The sequence below is a fragment of the Pseudogymnoascus destructans genome (assembly GCF_001641265.1).
Source record: "Pseudogymnoascus destructans isolate 20631-21 unplaced genomic scaffold scaffold_1, whole genome shotgun sequence".
NCBI lineage: Eukaryota > Fungi > Ascomycota > Leotiomycetes > Thelebolales > Thelebolaceae > Pseudogymnoascus > Pseudogymnoascus destructans.
Genome location: NW_020167520.1, coordinates 1915098 through 1938149, shown reverse-complemented (window position 1 = coordinate 1938149; position 23052 = coordinate 1915098). Strand labels below are relative to the sequence as shown.

General features: G+C 50.7%; 14 protein-coding genes across 14 annotated transcripts; 7 read left to right on the top strand and 7 right to left on the bottom strand.

Moving 5' to 3' along the window:
• Positions 1–170: 170 nt before the first annotated feature.
• On the top strand, positions 171–1223 carry KAE1 (putative tRNA threonylcarbamoyladenosine biosynthesis protein kae1; the record flags this gene model as incomplete). Its single annotated transcript, XM_024464192.1, has 1 exon — positions 171–1223. The coding sequence occupies one exon, from the start codon at positions 171–173 to the stop codon at positions 1221–1223; it is 1053 nt and encodes a 350-aa protein (XP_024328591.1).
• Positions 1224–1410: 187 nt separating this feature from the next.
• Positions 1411–2943, bottom strand: VC83_00500 (uncharacterized protein; the record flags this gene model as incomplete). The annotated part of the gene is made up of 3 exons (XM_024464191.1): positions 1411–1458; positions 1508–2087; positions 2171–2943. 3 exons carry the CDS (start codon positions 2941–2943, stop codon positions 1411–1413), a joined length of 1401 nt encoding a protein of 466 aa, XP_024328590.1.
• A 799-nt stretch (positions 2944–3742) lies between these two features.
• VC83_00499 (uncharacterized protein) lies at positions 3743–4350 on the top strand (the record flags this gene model as incomplete). Its single annotated transcript, XM_024464190.1, has 2 exons — positions 3743–3982; positions 4057–4350. 2 exons carry the CDS (start codon positions 3743–3745, stop codon positions 4348–4350), a joined length of 534 nt encoding a protein of 177 aa, XP_024328497.1.
• Positions 4351–5714: 1364 nt separating this feature from the next.
• VC83_00498 (uncharacterized protein) lies at positions 5715–7809 on the top strand. Its single transcript, XM_024464189.1, has 2 exons — positions 5715–6605; positions 6695–7809. Exons 1-2 carry the CDS (start codon positions 5891–5893, stop codon positions 6952–6954), a joined length of 975 nt encoding a protein of 324 aa, XP_024328496.1. The 5' UTR covers positions 5715–5890; the 3' UTR covers positions 6955–7809.
• MRPS9 (mitochondrial ribosomal protein) lies at positions 7810–8877 on the bottom strand. The gene is made up of 2 exons (XM_024464188.1): positions 8000–8877; positions 7810–7934 (listed from the first exon to the last, which is right to left on the bottom strand). The coding sequence occupies exons 1-2, from the start codon at positions 8832–8834 to the stop codon at positions 7843–7845; spliced, it is 927 nt and encodes a 308-aa protein (XP_024328498.1). The 5' UTR covers positions 8835–8877; the 3' UTR covers positions 7810–7842.
• Positions 8878–9038: 161 nt separating this feature from the next.
• On the top strand, positions 9039–10653 carry VC83_00495 (uncharacterized protein). The gene is made up of 3 exons (XM_024464187.1): positions 9039–9095; positions 9159–9348; positions 9540–10653. Exons 1-3 carry the CDS (start codon positions 9066–9068, stop codon positions 10562–10564), a joined length of 1245 nt encoding a protein of 414 aa, XP_024328500.1. The 5' UTR covers positions 9039–9065; the 3' UTR covers positions 10565–10653.
• A 3-nt stretch (positions 10654–10656) lies between these two features.
• VC83_00494 (uncharacterized protein) lies at positions 10657–12479 on the bottom strand. The gene is made up of 2 exons (XM_024464186.1): positions 11887–12479; positions 10657–11795 (listed from the first exon to the last, which is right to left on the bottom strand). Exons 1-2 carry the CDS (start codon positions 12234–12236, stop codon positions 10844–10846), a joined length of 1302 nt encoding a protein of 433 aa, XP_024328499.1. The 5' UTR covers positions 12237–12479; the 3' UTR covers positions 10657–10843.
• Positions 12480–13586, top strand: RRP36 (rRNA biogenesis protein rrp36). Its single transcript, XM_024464185.1, has 2 exons — positions 12480–12683; positions 12735–13586. Exons 1-2 carry the CDS (start codon positions 12504–12506, stop codon positions 13485–13487), a joined length of 933 nt encoding a protein of 310 aa, XP_024328502.1. The 5' UTR covers positions 12480–12503; the 3' UTR covers positions 13488–13586.
• VC83_00492 (uncharacterized protein) lies at positions 13587–16194 on the bottom strand. Its single transcript, XM_024464184.1, has 2 exons — positions 15073–16194; positions 13587–15008 (listed from the first exon to the last, which is right to left on the bottom strand). Exons 1-2 carry the CDS (start codon positions 16123–16125, stop codon positions 13650–13652), a joined length of 2412 nt encoding a protein of 803 aa, XP_024328501.1. The 5' UTR covers positions 16126–16194; the 3' UTR covers positions 13587–13649.
• A 62-nt stretch (positions 16195–16256) lies between these two features.
• Positions 16257–18184, bottom strand: VC83_00491 (uncharacterized protein). Its single transcript, XM_024464183.1, has one exon. It carries the CDS (start codon positions 17996–17998, stop codon positions 16649–16651), a length of 1350 nt encoding a protein of 449 aa, XP_024328504.1. The 5' UTR covers positions 17999–18184; the 3' UTR covers positions 16257–16648.
• A 34-nt stretch (positions 18185–18218) lies between these two features.
• On the top strand, positions 18219–18713 carry VC83_00490 (uncharacterized protein; the record flags this gene model as incomplete). The annotated part of the gene is made up of 1 exon (XM_024464182.1): positions 18219–18713. One exon carries the CDS (start codon positions 18219–18221, stop codon positions 18711–18713), a length of 495 nt encoding a protein of 164 aa, XP_024328503.1.
• A 72-nt stretch (positions 18714–18785) lies between these two features.
• Positions 18786–20868, bottom strand: VC83_00489 (uncharacterized protein). The gene is made up of 5 exons (XM_024464181.1): positions 20468–20868; positions 20334–20414; positions 19839–20274; positions 19153–19758; positions 18786–19101 (listed from the first exon to the last, which is right to left on the bottom strand). The coding sequence occupies exons 1-5, from the start codon at positions 20615–20617 to the stop codon at positions 18941–18943; spliced, it is 1434 nt and encodes a 477-aa protein (XP_024328156.1). The 5' UTR covers positions 20618–20868; the 3' UTR covers positions 18786–18940.
• Positions 20869–20893: 25 nt separating this feature from the next.
• SPT4 (transcription elongation factor spt4) lies at positions 20894–21612 on the top strand. The gene is made up of 3 exons (XM_024464180.1): positions 20894–21086; positions 21141–21394; positions 21449–21612. Exons 1-3 carry the CDS (start codon positions 21006–21008, stop codon positions 21474–21476), a joined length of 363 nt encoding a protein of 120 aa, XP_024328157.1. The 5' UTR covers positions 20894–21005; the 3' UTR covers positions 21477–21612.
• Positions 21613–23026, bottom strand: VC83_00487 (uncharacterized protein). The gene is made up of 2 exons (XM_024464179.1): positions 22761–23026; positions 21613–22703 (listed from the first exon to the last, which is right to left on the bottom strand). The coding sequence occupies exons 1-2, from the start codon at positions 22845–22847 to the stop codon at positions 21747–21749; spliced, it is 1044 nt and encodes a 347-aa protein (XP_024328160.1). The 5' UTR covers positions 22848–23026; the 3' UTR covers positions 21613–21746.
• Positions 23027–23052: the final 26 nt, after the last annotated feature.

Sequence of the window (23052 nt, the reverse complement as noted above, 5' to 3'; positions counted from 1 at the left end):
CTTATCGATTAAATAAGGCACTTGGACATAAGTTACTGCGGCGACTCCCATATCACGCCTCAAAATAAAGATCCAAGTAAAACATAACCACTCCAAACATCCACCACCCCAACTTCTCACCGCCTGCCAAACAACCCACCTCCCCCCGCCGACTCGGGGCATCCACAACCATGGGCTACGCAATCGGGCTCGAAGGTAGCGCCAACAAACTCGGCGTGGGCATCATCTCGCACCCCTCCCCCACCACCCCCGCCCAGATCCTCTCCAACCTCCGGCACACCTACGTCTCCCCCCCCGGCACGGGCTTCCTCCCCAAAGACACCGCCCTCCACCACCGCTCCCACGTCGTCTCGCTCGTAAAACGCGCCCTCGCCGAATCGGGCCTCAAGCCCGCCGACATCGACTGCATCTGCTACACCAAAGGCCCCGGCATGGGCGCGCCCCTGCAATCCGTCGCGATCGCTGCGCGCATGCTCGCACTCCTCTGGAATAAGCCCATAGTCGGCGTCAACCATTGCGTGGGGCATATCGAGATGGGGCGCGAGATTACGGGGGCGCAGAATCCGGTCGTGTTGTATGTGAGTGGGGGGAACACGCAGGTCATCGCGTATGCGGAGCAGCGATATCGGATTTTCGGTGAAGCGCTCGATATCGCTGTCGGCAACTGTCTCGACCGATTCGCGCGAACGCTGGAGATCAGCAACGACCCTGCGCCGGGGTATAACATCGAGCAGCTCGCGAAGAAGGGGAGCGTGTTGGTGGACCTGCCGTACGCGGTTAAGGGGATGGACTGCTCGTTTTCCGGGATCTTAGCCAGTATCGATATTCTAGCCGCGAATCTGGTGGTGAATCCGGACACGAGGGATGAGGCTACGGGGAAGGCTATTACGACGGCGGATTTGTGCTTTAGTCTGCAGGAAACGGTGTATGCGATGTTGGTGGAGATTACGGAGAGGGCGATGGCGCATGTGGGGAGTAGTCAGGTGTTGATTGTGGGGGGGGTGGGGTGTAATGAGAGACTGCAGGAGATGATGGGGTTGATGGCGAGGGATAGGGGGGGGAGTGTGTTTGCGACTGATGAGAGGTTTTGCATTGATAATGGCATTATGATTTCCCATGCTGGTCTCCTGGCGTACGAGACGGGGTTCACTACTCCGCTGGAGGAGAGCACGTGTACGCAGCGGTTTAGGACAGATGAGGTTTTTGTTAAATGGAGAGATTGAATCCACTGGACTGGCGTAACTTGGTCTATTTTAAGAAAGGCCAGTGCTATCTATTAGCCGTGTCTCGACCTTCGCTGACTCCTTAGCTGATAGCTAAAGCAGAACATTGCAACCGCATCTGTTCGGCATGGAGAACATATGCCATCTATAGCTCGTTGATTTTACTATATGAATAGCTTTAATATGTTCACGTGGTATCATCCGATGTTGGTTTGTACATTATAGTCGTCACATACTAAATCAATGTTAATACGGTGTTAGACATCGGGGACAAAGAACCTTACCTTGCGCTTATATCTCGTGGTAGCAGACACAGCGAGCACATTGCCCTTGATGCTGCTCGTCGCCAGATGATTCAACACCGTGTGATTGGGCATATTCAGCACACTATTGTCATCCTTCACTGGCGTCTGGGCGTTCAAAATTGGTTTCCCAAGGAAGCCCGGAAGACTCGGCGGGGTAGGCAGTTTGACAATAGCGCTGGCTGCATACTGATACGCAGGAGAGTCCTCGGCCTTGTCGAGATCAAGTAGGTATTGGGGTACGGTAGATGTGTAGTGTTCTTGGGGAGGGACAGGCTTCGTTCGCGGTTGTTTCGCATCAGCCCCCTGCTCTGCAGGCTTCGCTTCTTCCCGCGGTTGACGGCCTTCTTGCGATTTCGATTGCTGTGCTTGTCCTTGTGCCTGTGAGTCCTTGGGAAGATCATCGGCGCTGACCTCGATATAATTAACGAGATTATTGCCGAAATCAACAGTCGTCGGAAGATTTGAGGATATCAGCATATTCCCATCGACGATGAAGCGGATATGGTGAGTGCCAGGCCGAACATGGATAATGGCCGAAAAGGCATCCTTCTTTCCAGGTCTGAGTAACGTCAGTCGGGTTTGCTTATTAAATAGAATGCGCCGATAAGGGCTATAATCGGCTATGCATGAACTCGGACTCACATCGGATACAGCTTTGACTTTCGGCTCCACTGGAAAATTGTCCCCGTAACGTATACCTTCTCTGCGGGTCCGAACCAGTGAAATTCAGTAGGGACAACTGGCTTCGTCCTGTCAATGGGCAGTTCGTCTCCTTCATCATCTTCGGTTGTATTGCTCAGAGCAGATAGCGGGCGCGCGAGGCCCTCACTGCCGTGGAGAGACACCGGACCTTGTGAACTCGCAGGGCCAAGTATGGGTGACCCTGGTGTGTGGACTTCTTCCTCGATGGGCAGCGGTAGACGTGGCGGTCTGGTAAGATGGTAGGACATGATGTCGGTGGCGAGCCCAGACTGATCGCTCTGCGAAGCTGAGTAGGGCGACTTCTCACTCGGCGTGGCTGGCACGGCCGCATTCACAGGTTGCGGGACAGCGACGGGTTTACTTGGTTCGTCATAGAGCGTGAGCGGCGGCTTGCTTGGAGGGGTTTGTTGGGGTAGAGGTTGCGAGGCAGAAGTAGAAGAAGGGATGGAATTCTCCTTTGGCGATGGCGAGTGCGAGTACTGGCCGTTGTTGTGGAATTGCGCATGTTGGGATTGGGCGTTGCGAGTCCGATGAGGGACCGTTGTGCCACGTGCCTGTACCTGGGAAGATTCAGGCGGTGCGGCGCCTCTTTGTGATTGTATCGTGTCTCTTAGTTTTGGCTCGCGACGGCGATCCGAGGCTGATCCTACGGACTGGCCGTGGGCAGGCGATGCGCTGCTCGACTTCGGAGGGGCCGACGGGTTATTACCCATGATTCAGGCTGGTATAATAATATAAACGATGGCGGTATAATGATGTTATATATATATATATTTTTTTTTTTCTTTTCACCCTCTAGTTACGGTCATTCTAGAAGGCTCTGGGTGGTCGTGACTTTTTGGATGCTGTATTGTGGAATTTGCTGGTGAAGCCTGGGAGTAGCAGTGCAATGCAACAGCTCCGTCAGCTGTGAGCCGTGAGCTGTTTCCCCGGGGGCGTAGTTTCTTTCTCGCTGGTCTGGGGCTGCTCTACAGTACTGTACAAATCTGAAGCAATTGGGATGGACGGTTGTTCAAAAGATGAGTACAGCGACGTGAGCGATATGGGCGAATGCGAACAGGTTGGTGATTTTCAAAACGGTATCGGAGGTTGGAGAGGAGAGGTTGGATATATACAGTGCGCCAGGCTATCCTCTTTAGCGCCCGGCTACTATTCTTCCCCCACTGTGTGGATCGGAAGTACTTGTTGGCACGCAGACGTTGGACAGGATTACAGGTATAAATGAACTGCTATTGTGGTTCCCGGCCCAGTGATTGACGGTGATCGCGGCACTCTCGCCATCAACAAAGTACGTGGTATACGCGGTGGACTTTGGACTTTGGACTTTGGACTTTGGACTTTGGACTTTGGGGGGGCAGCATCACAACTCACATCTCACAATTCACGTGTTTGGAAGCCTACATATCCTGGTCATCTCCATCCCTCTACAACAATCACATATCCGCAACAGAACGGACTGTTCTGTCTCTGCGCCGCGGAAGTGATGCACATCGCATAGGCCCAATTACATATATGACATCACACCTATCTCGGAGCTCAATGGAGGCATTAGACCGCATCGCCGGCATCCCACCGCCGACGACATGGAAGACCGTATCAGCGTCCATCTTCCACTACAGCACCCTTCCTGTCGTTAAAATCGCCACTGGCATCCTGAACACCGTGCTCGTGATAGCCGCGCCTCTTATCCACCTCGCCAGCTATATCACTCACGTGCTTTTGATTCCCCTGTCCCTATTTGGCAATCTCGAGGTATGTACTGGTACTATACTGCTGCTGTATCTGCGGAGTAATCTAGAAGTGAGCCATTTCTAACTCGTTCACAGATATTTTACATGTACTTCGGCGTTGCTTCTATAGTCGGGCTCCTGGCTGGAGGCGTTGTTTACTCCATCTCAAGCGTCCTGGTTTCAGTGCTTGGCCTCAAACCCACGCCTACCCAGAAGACGTCTCGCACGATCCAAGAACCTCAAGCCGGACAGAAGCAAGGAGGCAGCAGAAGACTTCGGGGCACAGCCCCCAAAGGTAGACTCACTACCGGCTACGAAGAAAGGCCATGGTACGGCGAGCCCCTGACCAGAGAGAACGTGGGATATCTAGACAAAGGCCGAAAAGCATGAGGGTTATCCTGCCCGCGGGGTAGATAATACCGCGGGCAGGAGCTGGGTTCTGCTAGCTTCCAGGCGACCCTGTGTCTTGAGGTCTTCGGTGGCGTATTACTGGTGCTAGGCCGATTGGGAGGGAGGATGACTTGAAGGAATATGCTCAGGATAGCTGGAAATGCTCTCCGAGGATGGCTCTTTTAATATCTAAGGAACATAATCGTGGTTCTCGTGGAAATGGGAATCCATCTTCATATAGATGCCTAGTAGATAGCACACCTTTCTTTATTCCTCTGGCTGAGAGTGTTCGGTTTTAACGTTAATGGTGTCGAATTAGGGGAGAATAGAAAAGTATGGGTGCTTCCATAACAGACTCGCATGTGTAACGGCGAAGACGTAGAACATTGGCATGTTTTGCCTGCCAAACGATGAGATATTGATAAAGCAAACAAGCTGTCAACCTGATTTACTGCATTTGGGACGGGAAATACGTGTGGATGTTGTCTTAAACGGCCATCCTTTTTGGTATCCGCGGTTGTGCTCAAGGCAGAAATCTGAGGTGTTTTTGACAAAGGGGGCCTCACGCTTTGATCGCGCCGAGCCCATAAAGCCGACATCAACAACAAACGAAGAGTATGAAAAGACCCCGGAATATTTTCAATATTCTCGATAGGGGCAGAAGTGTTGTCAGATTAGATCAAGTTACTCCTTCACGCGACCACGATGTAGAGCAGAAACCGCAAACGCAAGGTCGGGCTTCGGACTCTAGGTGGTCTCTGGCAGGCTCTTTGTCATCATCACTCAACGGGACCAGGATGAGACATGGAATGCGAAACACAGAATGGGATGGGTTCGATGGGATCATCAAGGCAATTTAACAACGATGTTGATGATGACGCCATTGTAGGGATATATAGATGATTGTTGACAGACGATGAATGGGCAACTTATGAAATTAGTTCCCCCCCTTGTAGAAATAAGATGGTGACGTTTCGTGCAACAGTTGAATCGGCGTTTAACTCAAAGTAGCCTAAAGCGCGGGGTTCGCGGTCGATGGTCCTTAGCATATAATAATGCAGCACCCTCCCGGCTCCAAATCCCCAAAAATCCAGCCACAACCAATACCAATACGAAAGCCAATCACGTGACTGCCGCTTTTTATTCTTGTCGACGTCGGCGCGCACCGACACGACCGCGACGACACTTTGAGACCTGGCACGACCGCGACGGGCTCAATTGGCATGTCGAGACGCTGAGGGCACCGCCGATTGAGCAAAATCATCTTGCCAGCCCCAGTCAGCCAGTACGATTACTGCACTGAACTGAACGTCAAACCCAAATACAAACATATACCCCCTACCCCCCCCCCCCAAAACCAGCCACAGCAACCTCCCCACCAGCCACAGCAACTTGGAGCTGCATTAGCTCCTGCGCACCAGCCACAAGCCACCCGCGTCCCCACTCCGCACCACCCACGGACGCGTTCTTTCTCACTTTTCCGGGCCCTGACTTGACTGCCTGCCCTGCCGCTGCTTCGCTCCCTTCTCCTTCCCCCAATATGCCGGCCGACGGTACCTACGCACCGCAATCTCCCGACCTCTCATCCTTCCTGTCCTCGACGACGACGCCTGTGCAGCAGCAGCATCCGCACCAACAACAGCAACAGCAGCACCACCAACCCCCCACCTCCGCCTACACGCCCCGCTCACCGCGGCTGCCGGACTTCACGAGCCCCCAGAGCAGCAGCATCTCGTCCAGCTCAGGCTACCAGGTTCCCCCCTCGCCGCAGCAGTACCAGGGCTTTGGAGACAGCCGCCGGAACTCGAGTTACCAGCCGCCCATCCCCGACCTACCTCCTACACATACGTTTGAGCCGCCGAGAGGGCAGTACACCAGCCCGGCGTACCACGCTCCAACACTGCCATATTCACAAGCGCACTCACCGCCGCAGAATTACTCACGGCAGTCATATTCACTCCCCCAACAAGCTCTTACTTATCAACCACCCCCACCGCAACCACCACAGGCGCCGCATCAGCAACTACACGAACAACTTCACATCAAATCCGAGACCAGGGACGACACGATGACAGGACGCGTGAAGCGTGAGCGCGTCGGCGCAGCACCTCGCATCAGCGAGGATGTCAAACCGCACCTTGGAGCCAGCCAGGGTATTGAGATCAAGACGAAGTTTCCTGTTGCGAGGATAAAGCGGATAATGCAGGCTGATGAGGAGGTGGGCAAGGTGGCCCAGGTCACACCAGTTGCAGTTTGTACGTGCCCCATCTCACATGCCATACCCTCACTCTCACCCCCCAACTACTCCCAAACGATGAAATACAAGTGACTAACACTCCACCAGCTAAAGCATTGGAACTCTTCATGATCTCACTCGTCACCAAATCAGCCTCCCTGACGCGCAGCACAAACTCGAAGCGCGTGACCGCCGTGCACCTCAAGAAAGCGATCGAGGCTGACGAGCAATTCGATTTCCTCAACGATATCGTGAGTAAGATCGCCGACGGCCCCGATGCGGGACAGGGCAAGCGGACGAAGGAGGAGGACGGGAGCGATTCCGACGAGAAACCGAAGAAGAAGGGCAGGCGGAAGAAGGGGGAGTAATGCGAGGGGAACGGCTAGGAGTCAACACAATGGCTATGGAATGGGCATCGTGAATGGAAAGGGTGGAATGAGCATGACACTGTGAAGGCACGCATATGGAAGCGGTAGTCCGTCCTTCGAAGGGGGTTGATTTTTGGGACGGTATGGCGTTGGGGTGGGGGTTTGGAGTGCGGGCGTTTGAAGAAGGATAGATCATTTAGGACGAGGCCGAGGTCAAGAAATTCAGTTCGAAGAGAAATTAGCATACCTACCATCGACAGCGGTGCGGCGGGTAGAAACGGACGGAATATCAACCGCGCCAGGTCCTCGTACCAGAGAAACAGAGACACTCACTGTTCACAACATGTATATAACGTCCCATGGCGGATCCCAATAACAAGATATCGGTGACAAGAAGGGGGATGGAAGACTTGAATCCCACCCCTTCGCCTCTCCTCGAATAACCCCGTTCCGTTACGCAACATCGGTTTTTATCTCTGATAGACACGCCAAACACCATCGCCCAGCCGTGCAACACCACCATCGAACCCCCCCTGCCATTGGCCGACATGATCTATTTCCCCCTCTCTCGCCGCATCAGCTCCCTCGCTCTAACACAAGATGGAACATGGGTGCTCACTGGAGGACGTGGTGATACATATAATCATAAATCCCATGCCTATCCCGTTTCTTGGAATTGGCCTGGATGCGGGTCATTTGGACTTCATGAAGGTCATGGCATAAAATCTGGGCTTCAAAATATCAAAGCAAGACTTGTAATAACCTGGCACGGGAGATTTCTGTCAGGCAGAGCAGCTCCAATAGCCAGAGTTACCCCAAGCCAAGTAGAAATGGTAAATTCTATATTTCGTGAGTGTACAGATATAATACAATACATGAGCCCCACAACTATCTCTTGACCCAGGCAGGCATCTTCCTAGCCTTGACGTGACCGGTCTTCTTCCTCTCGACCTTTCTCGGATCGCGCGTGACACAACCAGCTGCGAGGAAGAATTAGTACATTGTTTAACGACCAGAAGAGTATTTCGGGGGATATTTTGCTTACCTCTCCTCAACGCTGGCTTCAATAACGGCTCGTGTGCGAGCAGGGCCTTCGTAACACCCAATGTCAAAGCCTCAGCTTGCCCAGTCGTTCCTCCACCTTCCACAAGGGCCCACACGTTGTACTTGTCTATCCGCTCCGTCGCCTTCAGCGCCCAAATAGCGCTCTCTCTATCGTGGACCCTTGAAAATGCTTCCACCAACGTCTTTCCATTGACCAAAATCTCCCCATTACCCTCAACAAGCCACGCCCTCGCCGTGGAGGACTTACGTCTTCCAACCCCAAGTGCTCTGCCAAATCGGTCTATGGTGATCGGCTTGGCAATGTTTGCGAACGGGTCAATCGTTCGCCTGTGGGCTTCTATTGCTGCGATGACTTCCGGTGTCTTCAGGGTCGGATGGATATGGTTCAGTCGGTGTAGTATTTGAATGACCTTCTGGTATTTCGAAGTTCGCACATGTTCGCCCAGTGCAGACCGGTAAGACTCCAATGTCTGCCATGCTACTCGTGGCGCTTGTCCGGGCTTGACAACAGGGAGTGTCTCGTTCTTGCGGAGCAGGGTCTGGAGCTTAAGGAGCTTGTCCATAAACTGGGGGAGGCCTGTGAAGTAGGAAGGCGAAGCTGGAACAACGCGGGCGTGGAGATTCTTTGAATTGTGTCTGGACATCTGGGCAAAATCTATCTGAGGCGCGGCTACTGGAGGGTCGGATATGGTGGATGAGTGTCGAGCAGAAGCTTGGAGGCCATGTCGCTGTCGGGGAAACGCCCTGAAAACATTTGCCGAAGAGCAGACTTGCGACGAGCGCACTAATCTCCCTGGGAGCGAAGCTGCCTTCATTTTGAAGCGCCGCCCTGGGGTTGGGAATTGAATTGGCGGGTATATTGGACAGTCAACTTCTCCATTTCGAGAGCTGAGCCGAAACCACGAAATATTTCGTATCACGTGATTATGTCGTTTGTTTCGCTAGTGTTGGCGCTAGTGCGAAACACAAAATGGAAAGTTTTGCGGCAATTTGTTCTTATTTTTCCTCCTCATCCACACAACTGATCACTTCCCATAACCGCAAAAATGGCATTTGGAAAGCTCTACACCTCCGAGGTAAGTGAAGATGCCTCTTGGCCATCGCAGTCCTCTCGATTGAGTTGACCAACAATCTAACAGGGAAACCCAAGGTCCACTGCCATCCAGGCGGTTGCTCTGGCCAACAACATCGAACTTGAGATTGTCAACGAGGATCCTAGACAGGGTGTCTCCGATGAATATCTCAAGATCAACGCTCTGGGCAAGATCCCAACCTTCGTTGGTGCCGATGGCTTTGTCCTCTCCGAGTGCATCGCCATTGCCATCTACAGTAAGCTCATTTTATCTGTTTTACCCCGCTATTTACACTATGCTATGATGAAGAACATTGTCAACAGTTTATCCCTGTCTTAATCCTCCGTGTTGAGTAATTTATTAATTAGACTCTGAGCATAACAACAAATTGTTTACTTTTTTTGCAAAATGACGCAGCGTTCATGAACTTCTGCTAACAATTCATAGTCACCTCCCAGAACGAGAAGACCACCCTTCTTGGCAAGACCAAGCAGGACTATGCTTCTATCTTGAAGTGGATGTCGTTTTTCAACTCCGAGGTTCTCCCAAGCCTTGGCAGCTGGTTCCAGCCTCTCCAGGGACGTGTCCCATACAACAAGAAGAACGTTGAAGATGCCCAGAAGAAGGTTCTCCAGGTTGTCTCTGTCATTGAGGCCCACCTTGCCAACAACACCTACCTCTCTGGCGAGCGCATCACTCTGGCCGATCTCTTCGGCACTGCTCTCATCTCCCGTGGCTTCCAGTTCTTCTTCGACAAGGCCTGGCGCGCGGAGTACCCCAACGTCACCCGTTGGTACGAGACCGTCTACAACCAGCCAATCTACACCAACGTTGCTGGTGAGCTTAACTTCATTGATGAGCCAACCCTGAAGAACGTCGCCCCAAAGAAGGCTGAGTCTGCCCCTAAGGCACCAAAGGCCGCTGCTAAGCCCAAGGCTAAGGAGGTTGATGACGAGGAGGATGAGCCAGTGGTTGAGGCCCCCAAGGCCAAGCACCCTTGCGAGGCTCTCGCCAAGCCCACTATTCCCATTGATGAGTGGAAGCGTCAGTACTCCAACCTCGACACTCCAGTTGCCCTCAAGTGGTTCTGGGAGAACTACAACCCTGAGGAGTACTCCCTCTGGGCTGTCGATTACAAGTACAACGACGAGTTGACCCAGGTCTTCATGACCGCCAACTTGATCGGTGGATTCTTCACTCGTCTTGAGGCTTCGCGCAAGTACATTTTCGGCTGTGCTTCGGTGTACGGCACTGCCAACGACTCCGTGATCAAGGGTGCCTTCCTCATTCGTGGCCAGGATGCTTTCCCTTGCTTCAATGTCGCTCCTGACTACGAGAGCTACCAGTTCACCAAGCTTGATGCTTCCAAGCCTGAGGACCGCGAGTTCGTCAACGAGCAGTGGACCTGGGAGAAGCCCGTTGTCGTCAACGGCAAGGAGTACCCATGGGCCGACGGAAAGGTCTTCAAGTAGACATATCGCAAGTAATTTTGTTGACTTGTCAATGATTGTAGCTTAGACTACTTTTATGACGCAATGCTATACACAATTATGAATCATGGTTTATCTGTCCTAGTTTATCTCTGTAGCAAAGTGACAATGTACAAGTCTTCCTCCCACTAGTGATCCTGTTGCTGGCATACTCGCCCTTTTCTCCAGCACACCTGTCTGTAACTTTAACAAACGCCCAGCATCAGCTTATCTATTGCCCTTGGCCTGCCGTTTTCCAACAGGCTGTAAAAGTAAACCTTATCATTCCCCCTCGGAAGTGGCACCATCACTGGCTCCACAACTGGCCGCATAACTGGCCGCATAGCTGGCTGCTTTGAATGGATTTTGGCGCATGTACGCGCTGACATCCTTCTGCATTAGGATGTCGTCCAGATACATCGTTAAGTCTTGCAAGACGTCAGTAGGTTCCGAGTCGCCTTTAAATTCCGGAAGTTCCACCAGATTGAACGGCTCGCTTCGGGCTTTCTCCAATGAATCGTCAATCAGAATTGTATTTGACTGATCCCACGTCGCACCCGTCGCTTGAAGAGGATGCCGACTCTGGATGCCCGGTTCGGCCCAGACCTTCTCGAGGCGCTTGTACACTTGAACTCTCCTCACAAAGTCTTCGGGGGTTAGGCCCATACGGTCCCGTCCCCATTCAGTAACAAGGTATTGCCGCCTTGGAAACAACTTGTCGGCCATGAGTCGGACATTTTCAAGGCGTGCTGAGGACCAGACCATGACTTGGAATCGGGACAAGATGTAATTGAGGAAGGAATCTGTAGACTGGCGCTCCAAAAAGTGCGAGGGGCGCCTCCTGTCCGGACGATAGAGAATTGTCCCGTTCAAATCCAGTACGAGGAGGATGTGCTGCGGCTCATGGGCTTGCTGAGGGGCAAGAAGTGAGCGCTCGAGATATGCCGGTGATGGGTCGGGAACGCCGCCGGAGCCGGCTGATGGTGGGACTATTGGTTCTCTACGAGCTGTAGTCTTCACGGTCGTGGTTGTTGTGGCTGTGACCTTTCGTGATCGTAGTCCGCGCGTGGTAATTTGTACTTCCGGGATCGGCTGTGGAAGTTGTCCTTCGCCTTGATTCACTGGCTGTGAACTAGGACCTTCTTGATTCTTTTCCTTCTTCAGTTTCTGTTTCTTAACACCGGGTATTGACCCTGGAGTGGCCATTGTAGAATCTATCGAAGTCGCATCGCCTCTGTAACAAGCCCCAGGTTAATACATTGCCTGAGATGAAAAGTTTCTAGGAGTAAGATAAGGACATGTTCGTCCGCCAGTTATTCACATACATTATCAATGAGCCACGAGTGGCTTCACTGCTGGGGGGTTGGCTTAGCTGCTTCTCCAAATCGGCCTTTTCGGCAAGATGTTGTGCGAGCTTTTTGAGTTTCTTGGAGTTTGCGTCTTCCCTCGAATTTAGAGCCGCAATCGCGGCATCTAGAACGGCAATCCTTTGCGATGCCATTTCTTGGAATGTAGGCAGAGCCTTATGGGCCTGTTTCCTCATCCCAACGGGAATCATTTTGGTATAGCGGCTATGTCGCCGGTGTGCGCTTGTCAGAGTAATCTTGGATGACGCCTCGATGCAGTTCCAAACAGGTGTTGAAGCAGCTCTATATATGAGCGCCTTAGTGTTCATGCGTTAGGTTGCCCGATTTGAAAAGACTGCGAGTCCAGGCACCAGTGAAATTCACTTTCCGCCTCCCGCTGAGTACAGCTCGATGAGTGTCGAAATAACCGTGGCCGATAAAGATTGTGCCGCATTATTCCGCCTAAGATATGACCCAAACCAGTCTAGCGTTAATACTATCAGGTCCAATGCACGGACCACTAAATTTTTATGAAGGTTGCCTTTGAAGATGAAGATTACCCCACTGTTGGTCATACATTACTCGCAGCCTGAACAATGTCTTCTATAAAGCGCAAGGCCCTTGAGTCATCGCTCCAACGGCGAGTCCGAGCTAGAAGAGATGCGAGTGAGGAGCCACAAGAACTCTCAGAGTCATCAGATCAAGACGATGGTGCCAGTGGCAGTGAGGATGGTGTAGATGAGAACTCAGCTACCAATAATGAAAGCGATGACTCTGTGAGCCGATTCACTCAGATACTTTATGAATATATTCTAACATTGTATTAGGGAGATGCGGGAGACTCTGGATCAGACGGCTCTGAGCCTGGCGAGGCAGCATCAATATCGTTTGGCGCATTGGCCAAAGCGCAGGAGTCTATACAGCGGTCAGCGAAAGGGAAATCCGGGAAGGAGATAAAACGACCCAAGAAAGTGTCCGATGACCCATGGGAAAACAATGAGGCAGCCGAAAGGAAGGCTGGGCGGAAAGACCACAGAGATTTTAGCCGCTCAAATAAAAACGCCCCAACAGAGATTTCAAGCAAGAAGGCAGTATCACGAAAGCGCGACGTCGTTCCAGTTATAAAGCGGGATTACCGAGACCCAAGATTTGATCCATCGGTAGGGCAGGTTGATGACACGAAAGTAAACAAGGCCTACTCGTTCTTGAACGACTACAGGCAGGACGAGGTCAAGGCTCTCAAGGAGCAGATTAAGAAAATCAAGGACGAGCACGAGAAAGAAAAAATGAAGCGTACTCTTCACTCGCTTGAATCTAAAGTGAAGGCAGCGGCGAGGAAGGCAAAGGAGTCCGAGATTCTGGACAAGCACCGCAAGGAAGAGAAGCAATTAGTCAAGGAAGGCAAGACGCCGTTCTACCTCAAGAAGGCCGAGCAGAAGAAGCAGTTCATCATGGAGCAATACAGCTCGCTCAAGGGGAAGCAACTGGACCATGTTATCGAGAGGAGAAGGAAGAAGGTGGAAGGAAAGGAAAAGAAGAACCTTCCATATGCCAGACGAGATTTTGGCGGAGACAATTGACCATACTACTCATGAATTTCGTAGTACGCCTCTGGATGGAAAAATATATACCCCGGCGTTAGATTATGAGTCGAATTGTATTGTCTATGTCCAATATATACTTATGTCTACATATTGTCATACCCTTGCCAATGCATCTGTATTATTACAGTGTTGTACAACCTAATTATATCCGCCCTTGTTCATACTATTCACGAAGAGCTCTCTACAGCGAACTTGACTTCCCAAACGTGCACAAAGTAGGAAAGCTCCGCTCAGCTTCCTGTGAAGACTGTAGGTCTCTTCCGGCGGTGGTGCCAACCGCTCTTTAATCATCAGAGGTATTAAACCCTTCACCCTTTCGGTAATAGTCTGATCTCTGAAGTCGTACACCTCCGGAGAAGTTGCGAGGAATGGCTCAGCCAGAGTCATGACGGACGCAATATGTGCATCGACCATCGGTTTAGATTCATGGCCTGTGAGGTAGCCAAGATCGACCGAAAATTTGCGTACTGTTTCCTCGTCAGACTTTGACGCAGCATTTAAAAGCTGTGTATATTTCGTAATAAACTCTTCTGGATACTCTCGCGAGGCGCCAAAATCCAAGAGCTCTAATTTGTTCTTCTCGGCATTGAAGAGAAAATTGGTCCAGTTAGGATCAGTTTGCATGAACCGGAACTCTGTGATCTCGCGCAAACAGAGGCGGAGAATATTCGTGCCAATCCAGTCTCTCTGCTCCTGGGTGAGGTCCTGGATCTTTGTAACGCCTACTCCCTCCATAAATTCCATTGTTATGACTTGCTTCCCAGAAGCTTCAGGGATGACCCTCGGAACTATGAAGGTGTCGGTTTCGTCAGCAAGATATTCTTGAAATCGCCGGCCGCATTGTGCCTCTCGTAGATAATCGCATTCCCAGCCAAGCTCTATTCTCGCATTGGCGATAGTCTTGTCCAGGAAGAGTCCCTTCGGAAGCAACCGAGATGCTGTGAGAAGCACGGCGAGGTTGCTCAGATCCGAGTCTATAGAATCTGCGACTCCAGGGTACTGTACTTTCACAGCTACTCGCTCTCCCGTAGATTTCAAAGTAGCAGTGTGGACTTGCCCAATGGAGGCGGCAGCTATTGGTTTCTCATCGAACGTGTCGAATAAAGTACGCCAGTCTGCACCCAAATCAGCAGCAAGTACTTTATTCCGCTGAGACGAGGGCATATAGTCTGCGTTATCCTGCACTCTGAGCAAGACCTCTTGGATTGGCCCAGGGAGCATTTTTGAATCTTGAAAGCTCAACATTTGACCCATCTTAAGTGCTGCTCCTCTCATTCGAGACAGTTTGGCAACTAGCCTATCCATGTTCGCGGCGCTCAGCATGAATGAACCCTCTCCACCGCTGCCGGTGACTCTACGAAGGCTTTCGCCAATAGCGCCACCGAACATACCCGCTGCTAGTCCGCCATAATTCCACAACCTCCCCATTCTGGAAGATGGAACTTTAGACTCTCGCATTTCGTATACGGCCTTTGGTGCGCTAGCTTCTGCGATTATCTAGGGCGCGTCTGTTAGCTATCGGACGCCCGCGCCTGGTTTTGGGCGTGGAGCCGGTGCTTACTTTGATCAGCGAGTCTTCATCTTCCTGCTCCAGCACTGTCTCTGAACTCCTAACCTCGGCATCAGAAGTTAACGTGTCATGTTGCTGAGCAGCTTTGGAAGGAACCCCCCCAGGTATCTGAGTAGGGGTAGGCTGTGGAGTAACTTTCTCGGAGCTCCTAACGTTGGTATGCGTTCTTCCGCCCAATGACTTAGCAACGCGGGAGCTAGAAAAGACCGCAGTATTTATTCCCTCTGGGATCTCTTCTTCTTCTGTGAGAGTGTCCATTTTTCCAACTGCGCTGGCTGTTGGGGTTTGAACAGGAGACGAATAAGACTCTGAGTTTAAGCCCTGGTTGTTCAGGTGCGCATCGTCTGCTTGAACATGGCTGGGATGTTTCGGAACCTTAACCCTGGGCAACGAAGACAGAATGGGTGAGTTATACTGCAATGGCTTGTAGGAGCTATCGTTGTCAAAACCATTGGCTGTGTCATTTCGTGAAGTGTCGGCCTTCCCATCTGCGACATATGAGGGAACTTGATTCTCATAACTCCGTTGTAATCGTCTCGCTTCATCCGATGTCAAGTGATTATCCAGACTATGAGGGCTGGGTTCGATTGGCTGGCTAGGATGCGCATTTGCCGCCTTGGGGGGTTGTTCTGACAAGATACTACGGTCCCTCTCGAGTTTCTCAATATCTGGCTTGCTTGGAGATATCGTGCCATCCGGACGACTAGGGATGCTAGCTTCTTCTTGTATAATATGCCGCGCTTCGTTTGGTTTGGCGCCTTCGGGGCCAGGATGAGGCGCAACCTTCTGTGCCGAGTCGCCCAGGTTTAAGTCTGCCGCTTCTGAGGCCCATTGCGGCTTGTCCTCGTTCAATCGTGATGCCAAAAAAGAAGCGGCCTTCGCGGTTTCAGTATAGCGTGCAGCTTCTGATTTAACGGCTTTGGCGATGCTTGAAGTCTTGGTAAAACGATCGAACTGTTCCTGCCGCAACGCTACATGCTTCCTTGCAATGCCGCGGGACGCATTGAACAATGCTGCTGCATCGAGAAGTCGTCTCCCCGACATAGTGCTAGACGCACAAAGATATTTTCTTATAGCCCGTGCATTCTGAGTGGTCGGGGGCTAGGGCTGTTGCTAGGAATGAAGTCGTTCAGTCCCCTTGCAAATGACGCACATGAACAAACACACACTCCCGCACGGGCCATTTTTGATCCAACGGCAAACGGCATTCTCTCAGGGCTTATTTGTATAAATACAAAGTATTTATACAAATAAATCCTCTATTAAATTTAAATAATTCTTGTTCATAATTCAAGTATTTACTACGTTTACTTGGATCATCCTCAGTTGCCTCTAGGGTTGTAGTGCATTGCTAATGTAAAAGAATTCTTCGAATTCTTGGTTTTACAACTTGAGTATTTAAAATACTTTGAAACGTCCAGAATTTCTTGGTATTATTATTATTATCATTCTAACTCAATGCCCGGGGAGGTATGCTAACTCCTGGGAACGTGACCCCTGCTTCCATTTTATCATTTTATATTCATAAGGCGTTCCATCATAATCAACAATTTGCCTTGATCCTCACTCACTTTGGAGTCCACTTAGCCTTCAAGTTCGTCGACGTAGACCTGGTAGCCCCGGGAGTCTTATTACCAAAGCCTGGAGAGGTCATCCCCGATTTCCCTACTCTACTCCAAAGGCGCTGTGCTGCTGGAGTTAACCCGCCACTTCCAACCCGTGGACTGCTTGGAAACTTCGGCACTGGACTCGCATCAACCTTTCCTGTCATGCCGGCTTGAGAAGATGCTCGTTTCATTCTCGCGACCCGATCAACCATCCTGTGATGCAATCCTTCCCTCTTGCTATGCTCCTTTATCTTAAAGGGATTTGGCGTAGCATCACCCTTCCCAAGCAGAATCGCGGGCGACGACTGGCTCCGCTCTTCCGGCTCAGGTTCATCCTCGTCCACGAATGCATAGCCGTTGACACGTGGCGTTTCACTGCCAGTATAGCCAGGCTCAGAGTCGGTAGGGCGTGGTCTTCCAGCGATAGCGTCCTGGATCGCTGAGAGTGATGGTGATGGTGGGACTTGGGATTCGTCCACGGTAACCAGCCCAGGCATACGGGTATTGTTATATACGACCCCCTTGGGAGCCGCTTTTGAAGCAGTCTGTGCCTTTTGTACCACTGTCTCGACAGAGTCTTCCACTCCTTCAGGACCGAACATAAAGTTATTATCTGGCTTTGACTTCCAGGTATCCACCATGGCAGGTTTCTCGGAAACATCCCGTATGGCCAATCTTTGCCTTTCGCCTCCATCGTCGACCAGGGACTGTCCGCTTGTTAACAGCTTTGTCTCGACCTCCTTCTGTTTCAGCATCTGCTTAGATGGCAACTTATTTCCCCTCCACATCCATGCGTATTTCTCGGCTCGAGCTTTATTCTGCTTATCGAGTAGTTTGTAGAAACTTTCGTTGTCCTCGCTGGTGTATTTAGACTGAAAGGCGTCCAAGCTCATATTCGTATCAACTTCTTCTTTCACATCTGCCTGTGTTGATGTCGCAGAAACATCTGACGCCACAGACATAGGCGTATCTCCTGCATATCCGGTAGGAGTCTCCGCTCCGCTTCTTGTTTGTATTGAAGTTCCTGTACGGCCTCGTTTTCGCCCCGGCGTCATGACATGGGCCAGTCGGCGCCCTGCACTCGAGATCCAAACTTGGTCTTTGGAATCTAATGCATCGAGGTATTCTGACTGTGTTTCCGATTCGAGAAGCCCCGGGAAGAAGTCTCTGGCGATGATGTGGGAAATGCCTTCGGTATACGCCTCCTCGTCCAGCACTTTCTGAGGGCGCTTGATACGCTTTGGCGGGGGCGGCATCAACTTCGTATCGGCCCGTCGGCGCACTAACGCATTTGAAGGAGGCAAAGCCATGTTGTCCTAAAGCCCTAGGAACTCTACTAAGTTGTGACGGACTCGCGTGCTCTGGTGTGTTGCAAATGGTGAGGCACCGTCGTGGCCATGTAGGAATGAATATAAGGTTGGGGCTCTAAAATCGACGATGCGTGCATCATCCAAGGCTGACGCTAAATTTACAGAGCCTTGCATCCAGTCAACTTCATCTCAGCCAAAAAGATAACAAACAACCCTCAAAATGGCTAGTGTTCAAGCTCCAAATTTAGAGAGCAGCATGAACCGTGACACAGAACGAGAAGATATTTCGATGACGAGCGTGGACGACGCGAAAAGTAGGACCGAGCTACCAATTGCGCCGAAGAAAGGTTGCGATATCACAACCAAAGCTATCAAGAATCCTTCATTTTCATACGCCTATTTAGAGTACATTTCAGATGGCCAACCGACGTCTGATCTTGACATACTCACTGTTCGATCACATCTCACATCCGGCTTAAATCAATTTCTGGGGCTTACTGGCGCTGCCATATCAGTCGATATTCTCAAGGTGGACCAAAAAGGCTGCTGGATTCGTGTGCCAAGAGAAGACTCGAGGGCCGTCATCGCCGCGATGGGGCAATGGATTGGGACGGGTGAAGGCAATTCAAAGGTGGCATGGAAGTTGAAGGCCAGCGGCAACTGGTTAGGGTCTCTGGTTGCCTCTCAAGGGATTCAAGATACGTGGGCAACATGAACCACCAGCAAACGACAAACGATACCCAAGCAATTTACAACGTTGATGCAAGGCTACTATACATTCTGGCTATATAAAGTCTAGTGTATATGATATGTGCATTTCCAACTTCCGGCAATGCGAATGATCCGAAAACGCCCCACGCTACCATTATATCTTCCCAAAATATTTGAAGTTTATGCATGATTTCATGAGGGAACAGTGGACTTCGATAATCCCAAATCAGATCAGATCGACGACATTAACGAGCTGTGAGCATAAGCCATTGGCTTGATGTCTGGGTGAGGGACGGCGTCAAATTTGTGGAAATCCAGCCTATAGTCTGGCCCAATGTTGATGTATGCGCCCTTGTTCTCTGTGCTATCACAGTACCTCGGCGCGGAGAAAACTAGAATTCACAATTAATATAATCCAATAAAAATGGGGAGTTTCGGCATACCTGTAATGCACTTCCCGTTGTGTTCTTCCTCATAACCATCCATGCGCACTTCGTGACTTCTGATAATGGCAGTGAGGTTATTGTTGTCACAGAATCGCTTCGTAACATCAGGTCCAAACTGCATTCCTACACCTCTCTTCGATGGGCCACGGCCAGGTTCGGTTTGTGGATCGGTCCAAAGCATTTCCATCATCAGCCCTTCTTGGCCAGGCTGGCGCTGGTTATGCCTGTTTAACTTCCTGATATCGTCCAAGGTGATCTTATCATCAGAGAATAGACCTCCATGCAGGACAAAGTACTCATGTCCGATCAAAGTAGCCAGCGGCAACGCTGAGAATGACTCGCTGAATAATCTGAAGGTCCTCTCGTTATATTTCGCTTTGCATTCGCCCTCGAAGCCATAAGCGCGGTTCATGTCGTCCGTCTCATGGTTTCCTCTGTTAATGAAGAACGCTTGTGGGCGAATCCACTTATATGAGTATAACAGGAGTGCGATTTCTGTCGACCAAGATCCACGGTCAACGAAATCTCCGTTGAAAAGATAGTAATGCTTGTCGGTAGGGAAGCCATTCAACCTGAAAAGCTCCATGAGATCGAAATATTGGCCTTCATATTGTTAGCAGTGAATACAATGCACTCGGGTTCAACCTGCACAATGTTTTAGGGATATAGGGTGATTGCCTTACCATGGGTATCTCCACAAACAGTGAGCGTCGCATCTTCGGGGATGTCCACCTCTACCATGGTTGGTTCGTCGTACACAATCTTCTTCACAGCGAGAACAATCTGATAAACGTATTTCTTGTGTATCTTCTTGCCAGCCTTAAAGCGTTCGATCATGTCATCAATAAATTCCTGGGTCATCTCATCGCCAAGTCGAGCACCATCATAATCCGCGTCGACAACCATAGATGGGATATCCAGTCCTTCGGCCGCGGAAGGTTCCTCTCCCAGCTCGATAGCACTGAAGAAGGCGGCCCGACGTACAAGCTTCTCAGCTTCTGCGAGCTTCAGCTTCGCATCTTTATCACCTGGCAGCTTCTTAACGACAGCCTTGAAGTCTCGTACTGCATCGCGAGGTTTGAGTATCGCGGAATACGCAACAGCTCGTCTGTAATAAGCCTATAAGATATATATCAATGAGTGAAACAGCACCCAAACCAAATATATGTCCTTCATACCTTCGCAAAATTGGGGTCAAGTTCAATGGCCTTCGTCGCATCGGCAATTGCGTAGCCAAATGCCTCGGACTTGATGTTGGCCTATGTCTTCTGGTTAGTCATGCGACCACTTGGATAGGCGGGGTGTGACTTACCTGAGCTCTATTACTGTAATATGTCGGTTGGTATGGGTCCTTCTCAATAGCCTTGGTGTAAAATTCGATGGCAGTTGGCCAGTCGTGCGCAGCAAACGCCTTGTTGCCCTGGTCCTTCAGGGCAACCGCTGCTGGATCAGCAGCAGTCATGGTGGGAGAGTTCTTCTTGGCTAGACTAAATGCCTATAATTTGTATTCCATAAAATTCGTTGAAGAGATCTGGTTTATGTTTCTGGAGTGGCGGAAATTTATGAGAAAGAGTAAAATGTTTTGCGAAACAGGAACAGTTAGGACCAGGCATTCTCCAATGTTCGATCGTTCGGCCTCTCCATCCCAACCCAAGCTCAAGGCACGCGTGGTCACGTGGCAGTGTACTTACTACTGGTATGCATCAACCAGCGCCACCCTCAGCCTCATTGATCGAAACCAACTTCAGCTTTTTTACAACACCGTGCCTTATCTCTTACGAGTGTCGCAGGAAAGCCACCAGCGCAGGTGTTCACCGAGACTATTAAGCTATCTTAATTCATTATACACCATGTCGACTCGTTACATTCCCCCAGGGCAGCAGAGGAACATGCGCGCATGCATGGTTTGTTCAATAGTCCAGACCCAATCTGTAAGTCTGGGGTGCTTTTCGCCTCAAATCCACCACTCTAACCTTGCGCTCTAGACATTTCACAAGGAAGGATGTCCAAACTGCGAGGAGTTTCTGCGTCTCCAGGGCTCCATGGACGCGATTGCCGACTGCACATCGCAAGTCTTCGAAGGCCTCATCACACTCGCAGAACCAAGCAAATCCTGGGTCGCAAAGTGGCAGCGACTTGATGGCTACGTAAGAGGCGTGTATGCGACAAAGGTGTCTGGAATCTTACCCGAGGAGGTTGTCGATACGATGGAGAATGAAGCCAGGATCAGATATATTCCGTAAGTTAGAGATCTTGAATAAGTGAAACAAAGATACGGCTAACAGATTTGCAGTCGCGATGGCAGTGCACAGGAGGATTAGACACAACACAAATGGGACTTCTTTACATGGCGCAGGAAATAGGTTGGGTTAAACGGCATTGCTACGGCGTCAATCACAGGGCAAGAATGGGATTAAGGAGTCGGATTTTAGAGCCCAGTTCCTTTCAAGAATGAGACTCCTGAGTGTTTTTCATAATTCATGTTATGCTTGGTATCTTGAAACGCCATATAAACCCATACATACAAACGCCCCTGGATAGGTCCATCTCCATCTGGCCCTATCCTCATATCCACATCATCATATCTCTTCTCAAAACCTTTGCTTCTTCGGGGCTGGCCCTCCAAATCCGCCTCCACCATCTCGATTTCTCTTTCGCTCAATCTCCTCTTTCATAATCCGCTCTGCCTCGCTCATCTTCTTGGGCTGTTGTATTTGAGCAACCTTTTTTCCTCCTAACGCATTCTTCTTAGCTGCCACAAAGACGTTCTTAGGCTTGCTCTGGAATCCCATTTGCAGTGATATTTTGGCGGGGGCGCTTGGAATATCTTCCTTGACGGGGTTTGCTGTGCTGTCACCTTCGGCCGTCGCCAAAGTAGTATCTCCACTCGCCACCCCGCTGTTGGAGGCCGTGACTGTGCTCGTAGACGACGGCTCGCCTTTCGTCGCCGGACCTTGTGTCTCCAATTCTGACGGTGGATTTACTGCCGGGGGCCTTGACCCAAAACTGAGCTTGATTTTCTCCCCTTCGACGCGTTTTAGTTCTTTGTCGCCTTCATCCTCGTCATGGACCCCGCGGGCTTCAGCATCCGCTTGGGCCTTCCGAACTTGGTCGCGGATAAGCTTCTGCTCACGAGTCTCGTCGCCCTTGTCCTGCATCTCCTTCTTCCGCACGGCATCTTGTCTCCGCAATGCTTCTGGTGAGTTGTCTACCCACGCAATATGAATTCCCTTGTCTGTTTCCTCAACTCTGCATATGCCCTCCCGGCCAAGATGCTTCGCAAACTCTGTGAGCGATGGCCATTTTGTCGAGTTCATGTGAATATGTTCCTTGTTGGCAATATACTCCTGGTAGAAGTGGTTCATTTGGACTTGTTTCTCGCCATGCGATGTTCGAAGTAGCAGCAAGAAGTCTCTCTGGAACTGGTTGCTGTAGTCGTTGATGAACTTTTTGGGGTCTTCTCCAACCAGCAGCATCCGCCTAACATGAGATTCCGACTGAGTGTGCATCTTGAAGCCATTTTCGTCCCGGCACTGCTTTTCGCAAACCTGGTAGACTGTTAGGATTTCAAATACAAATTGGATGCGCCACCACACTAAACTCACCTGGCAATACCATCTTAAACGCTGAAGCCCTTTGGACTTAAGCTGATTGTTGAGCTGCTTCGTGGATCCTGCCTCGGCGCGTGGCATGGTTGCGTTCTTGCTTCCCCTGGACTATGGGGCGCGGTGTTGTATGTTATCGATTAAGTACAAAAATGCTCGGAAAGGCGAGGCTTACCGGAAATACGACGGCCCGATATTTTTAAAGTTTAAGCTTTTACAGACATGAACTAGACCCCATTGACGCTAGGGCGCTACCATACAATGCATGACGACCCTGACCCTTGTCAAATTA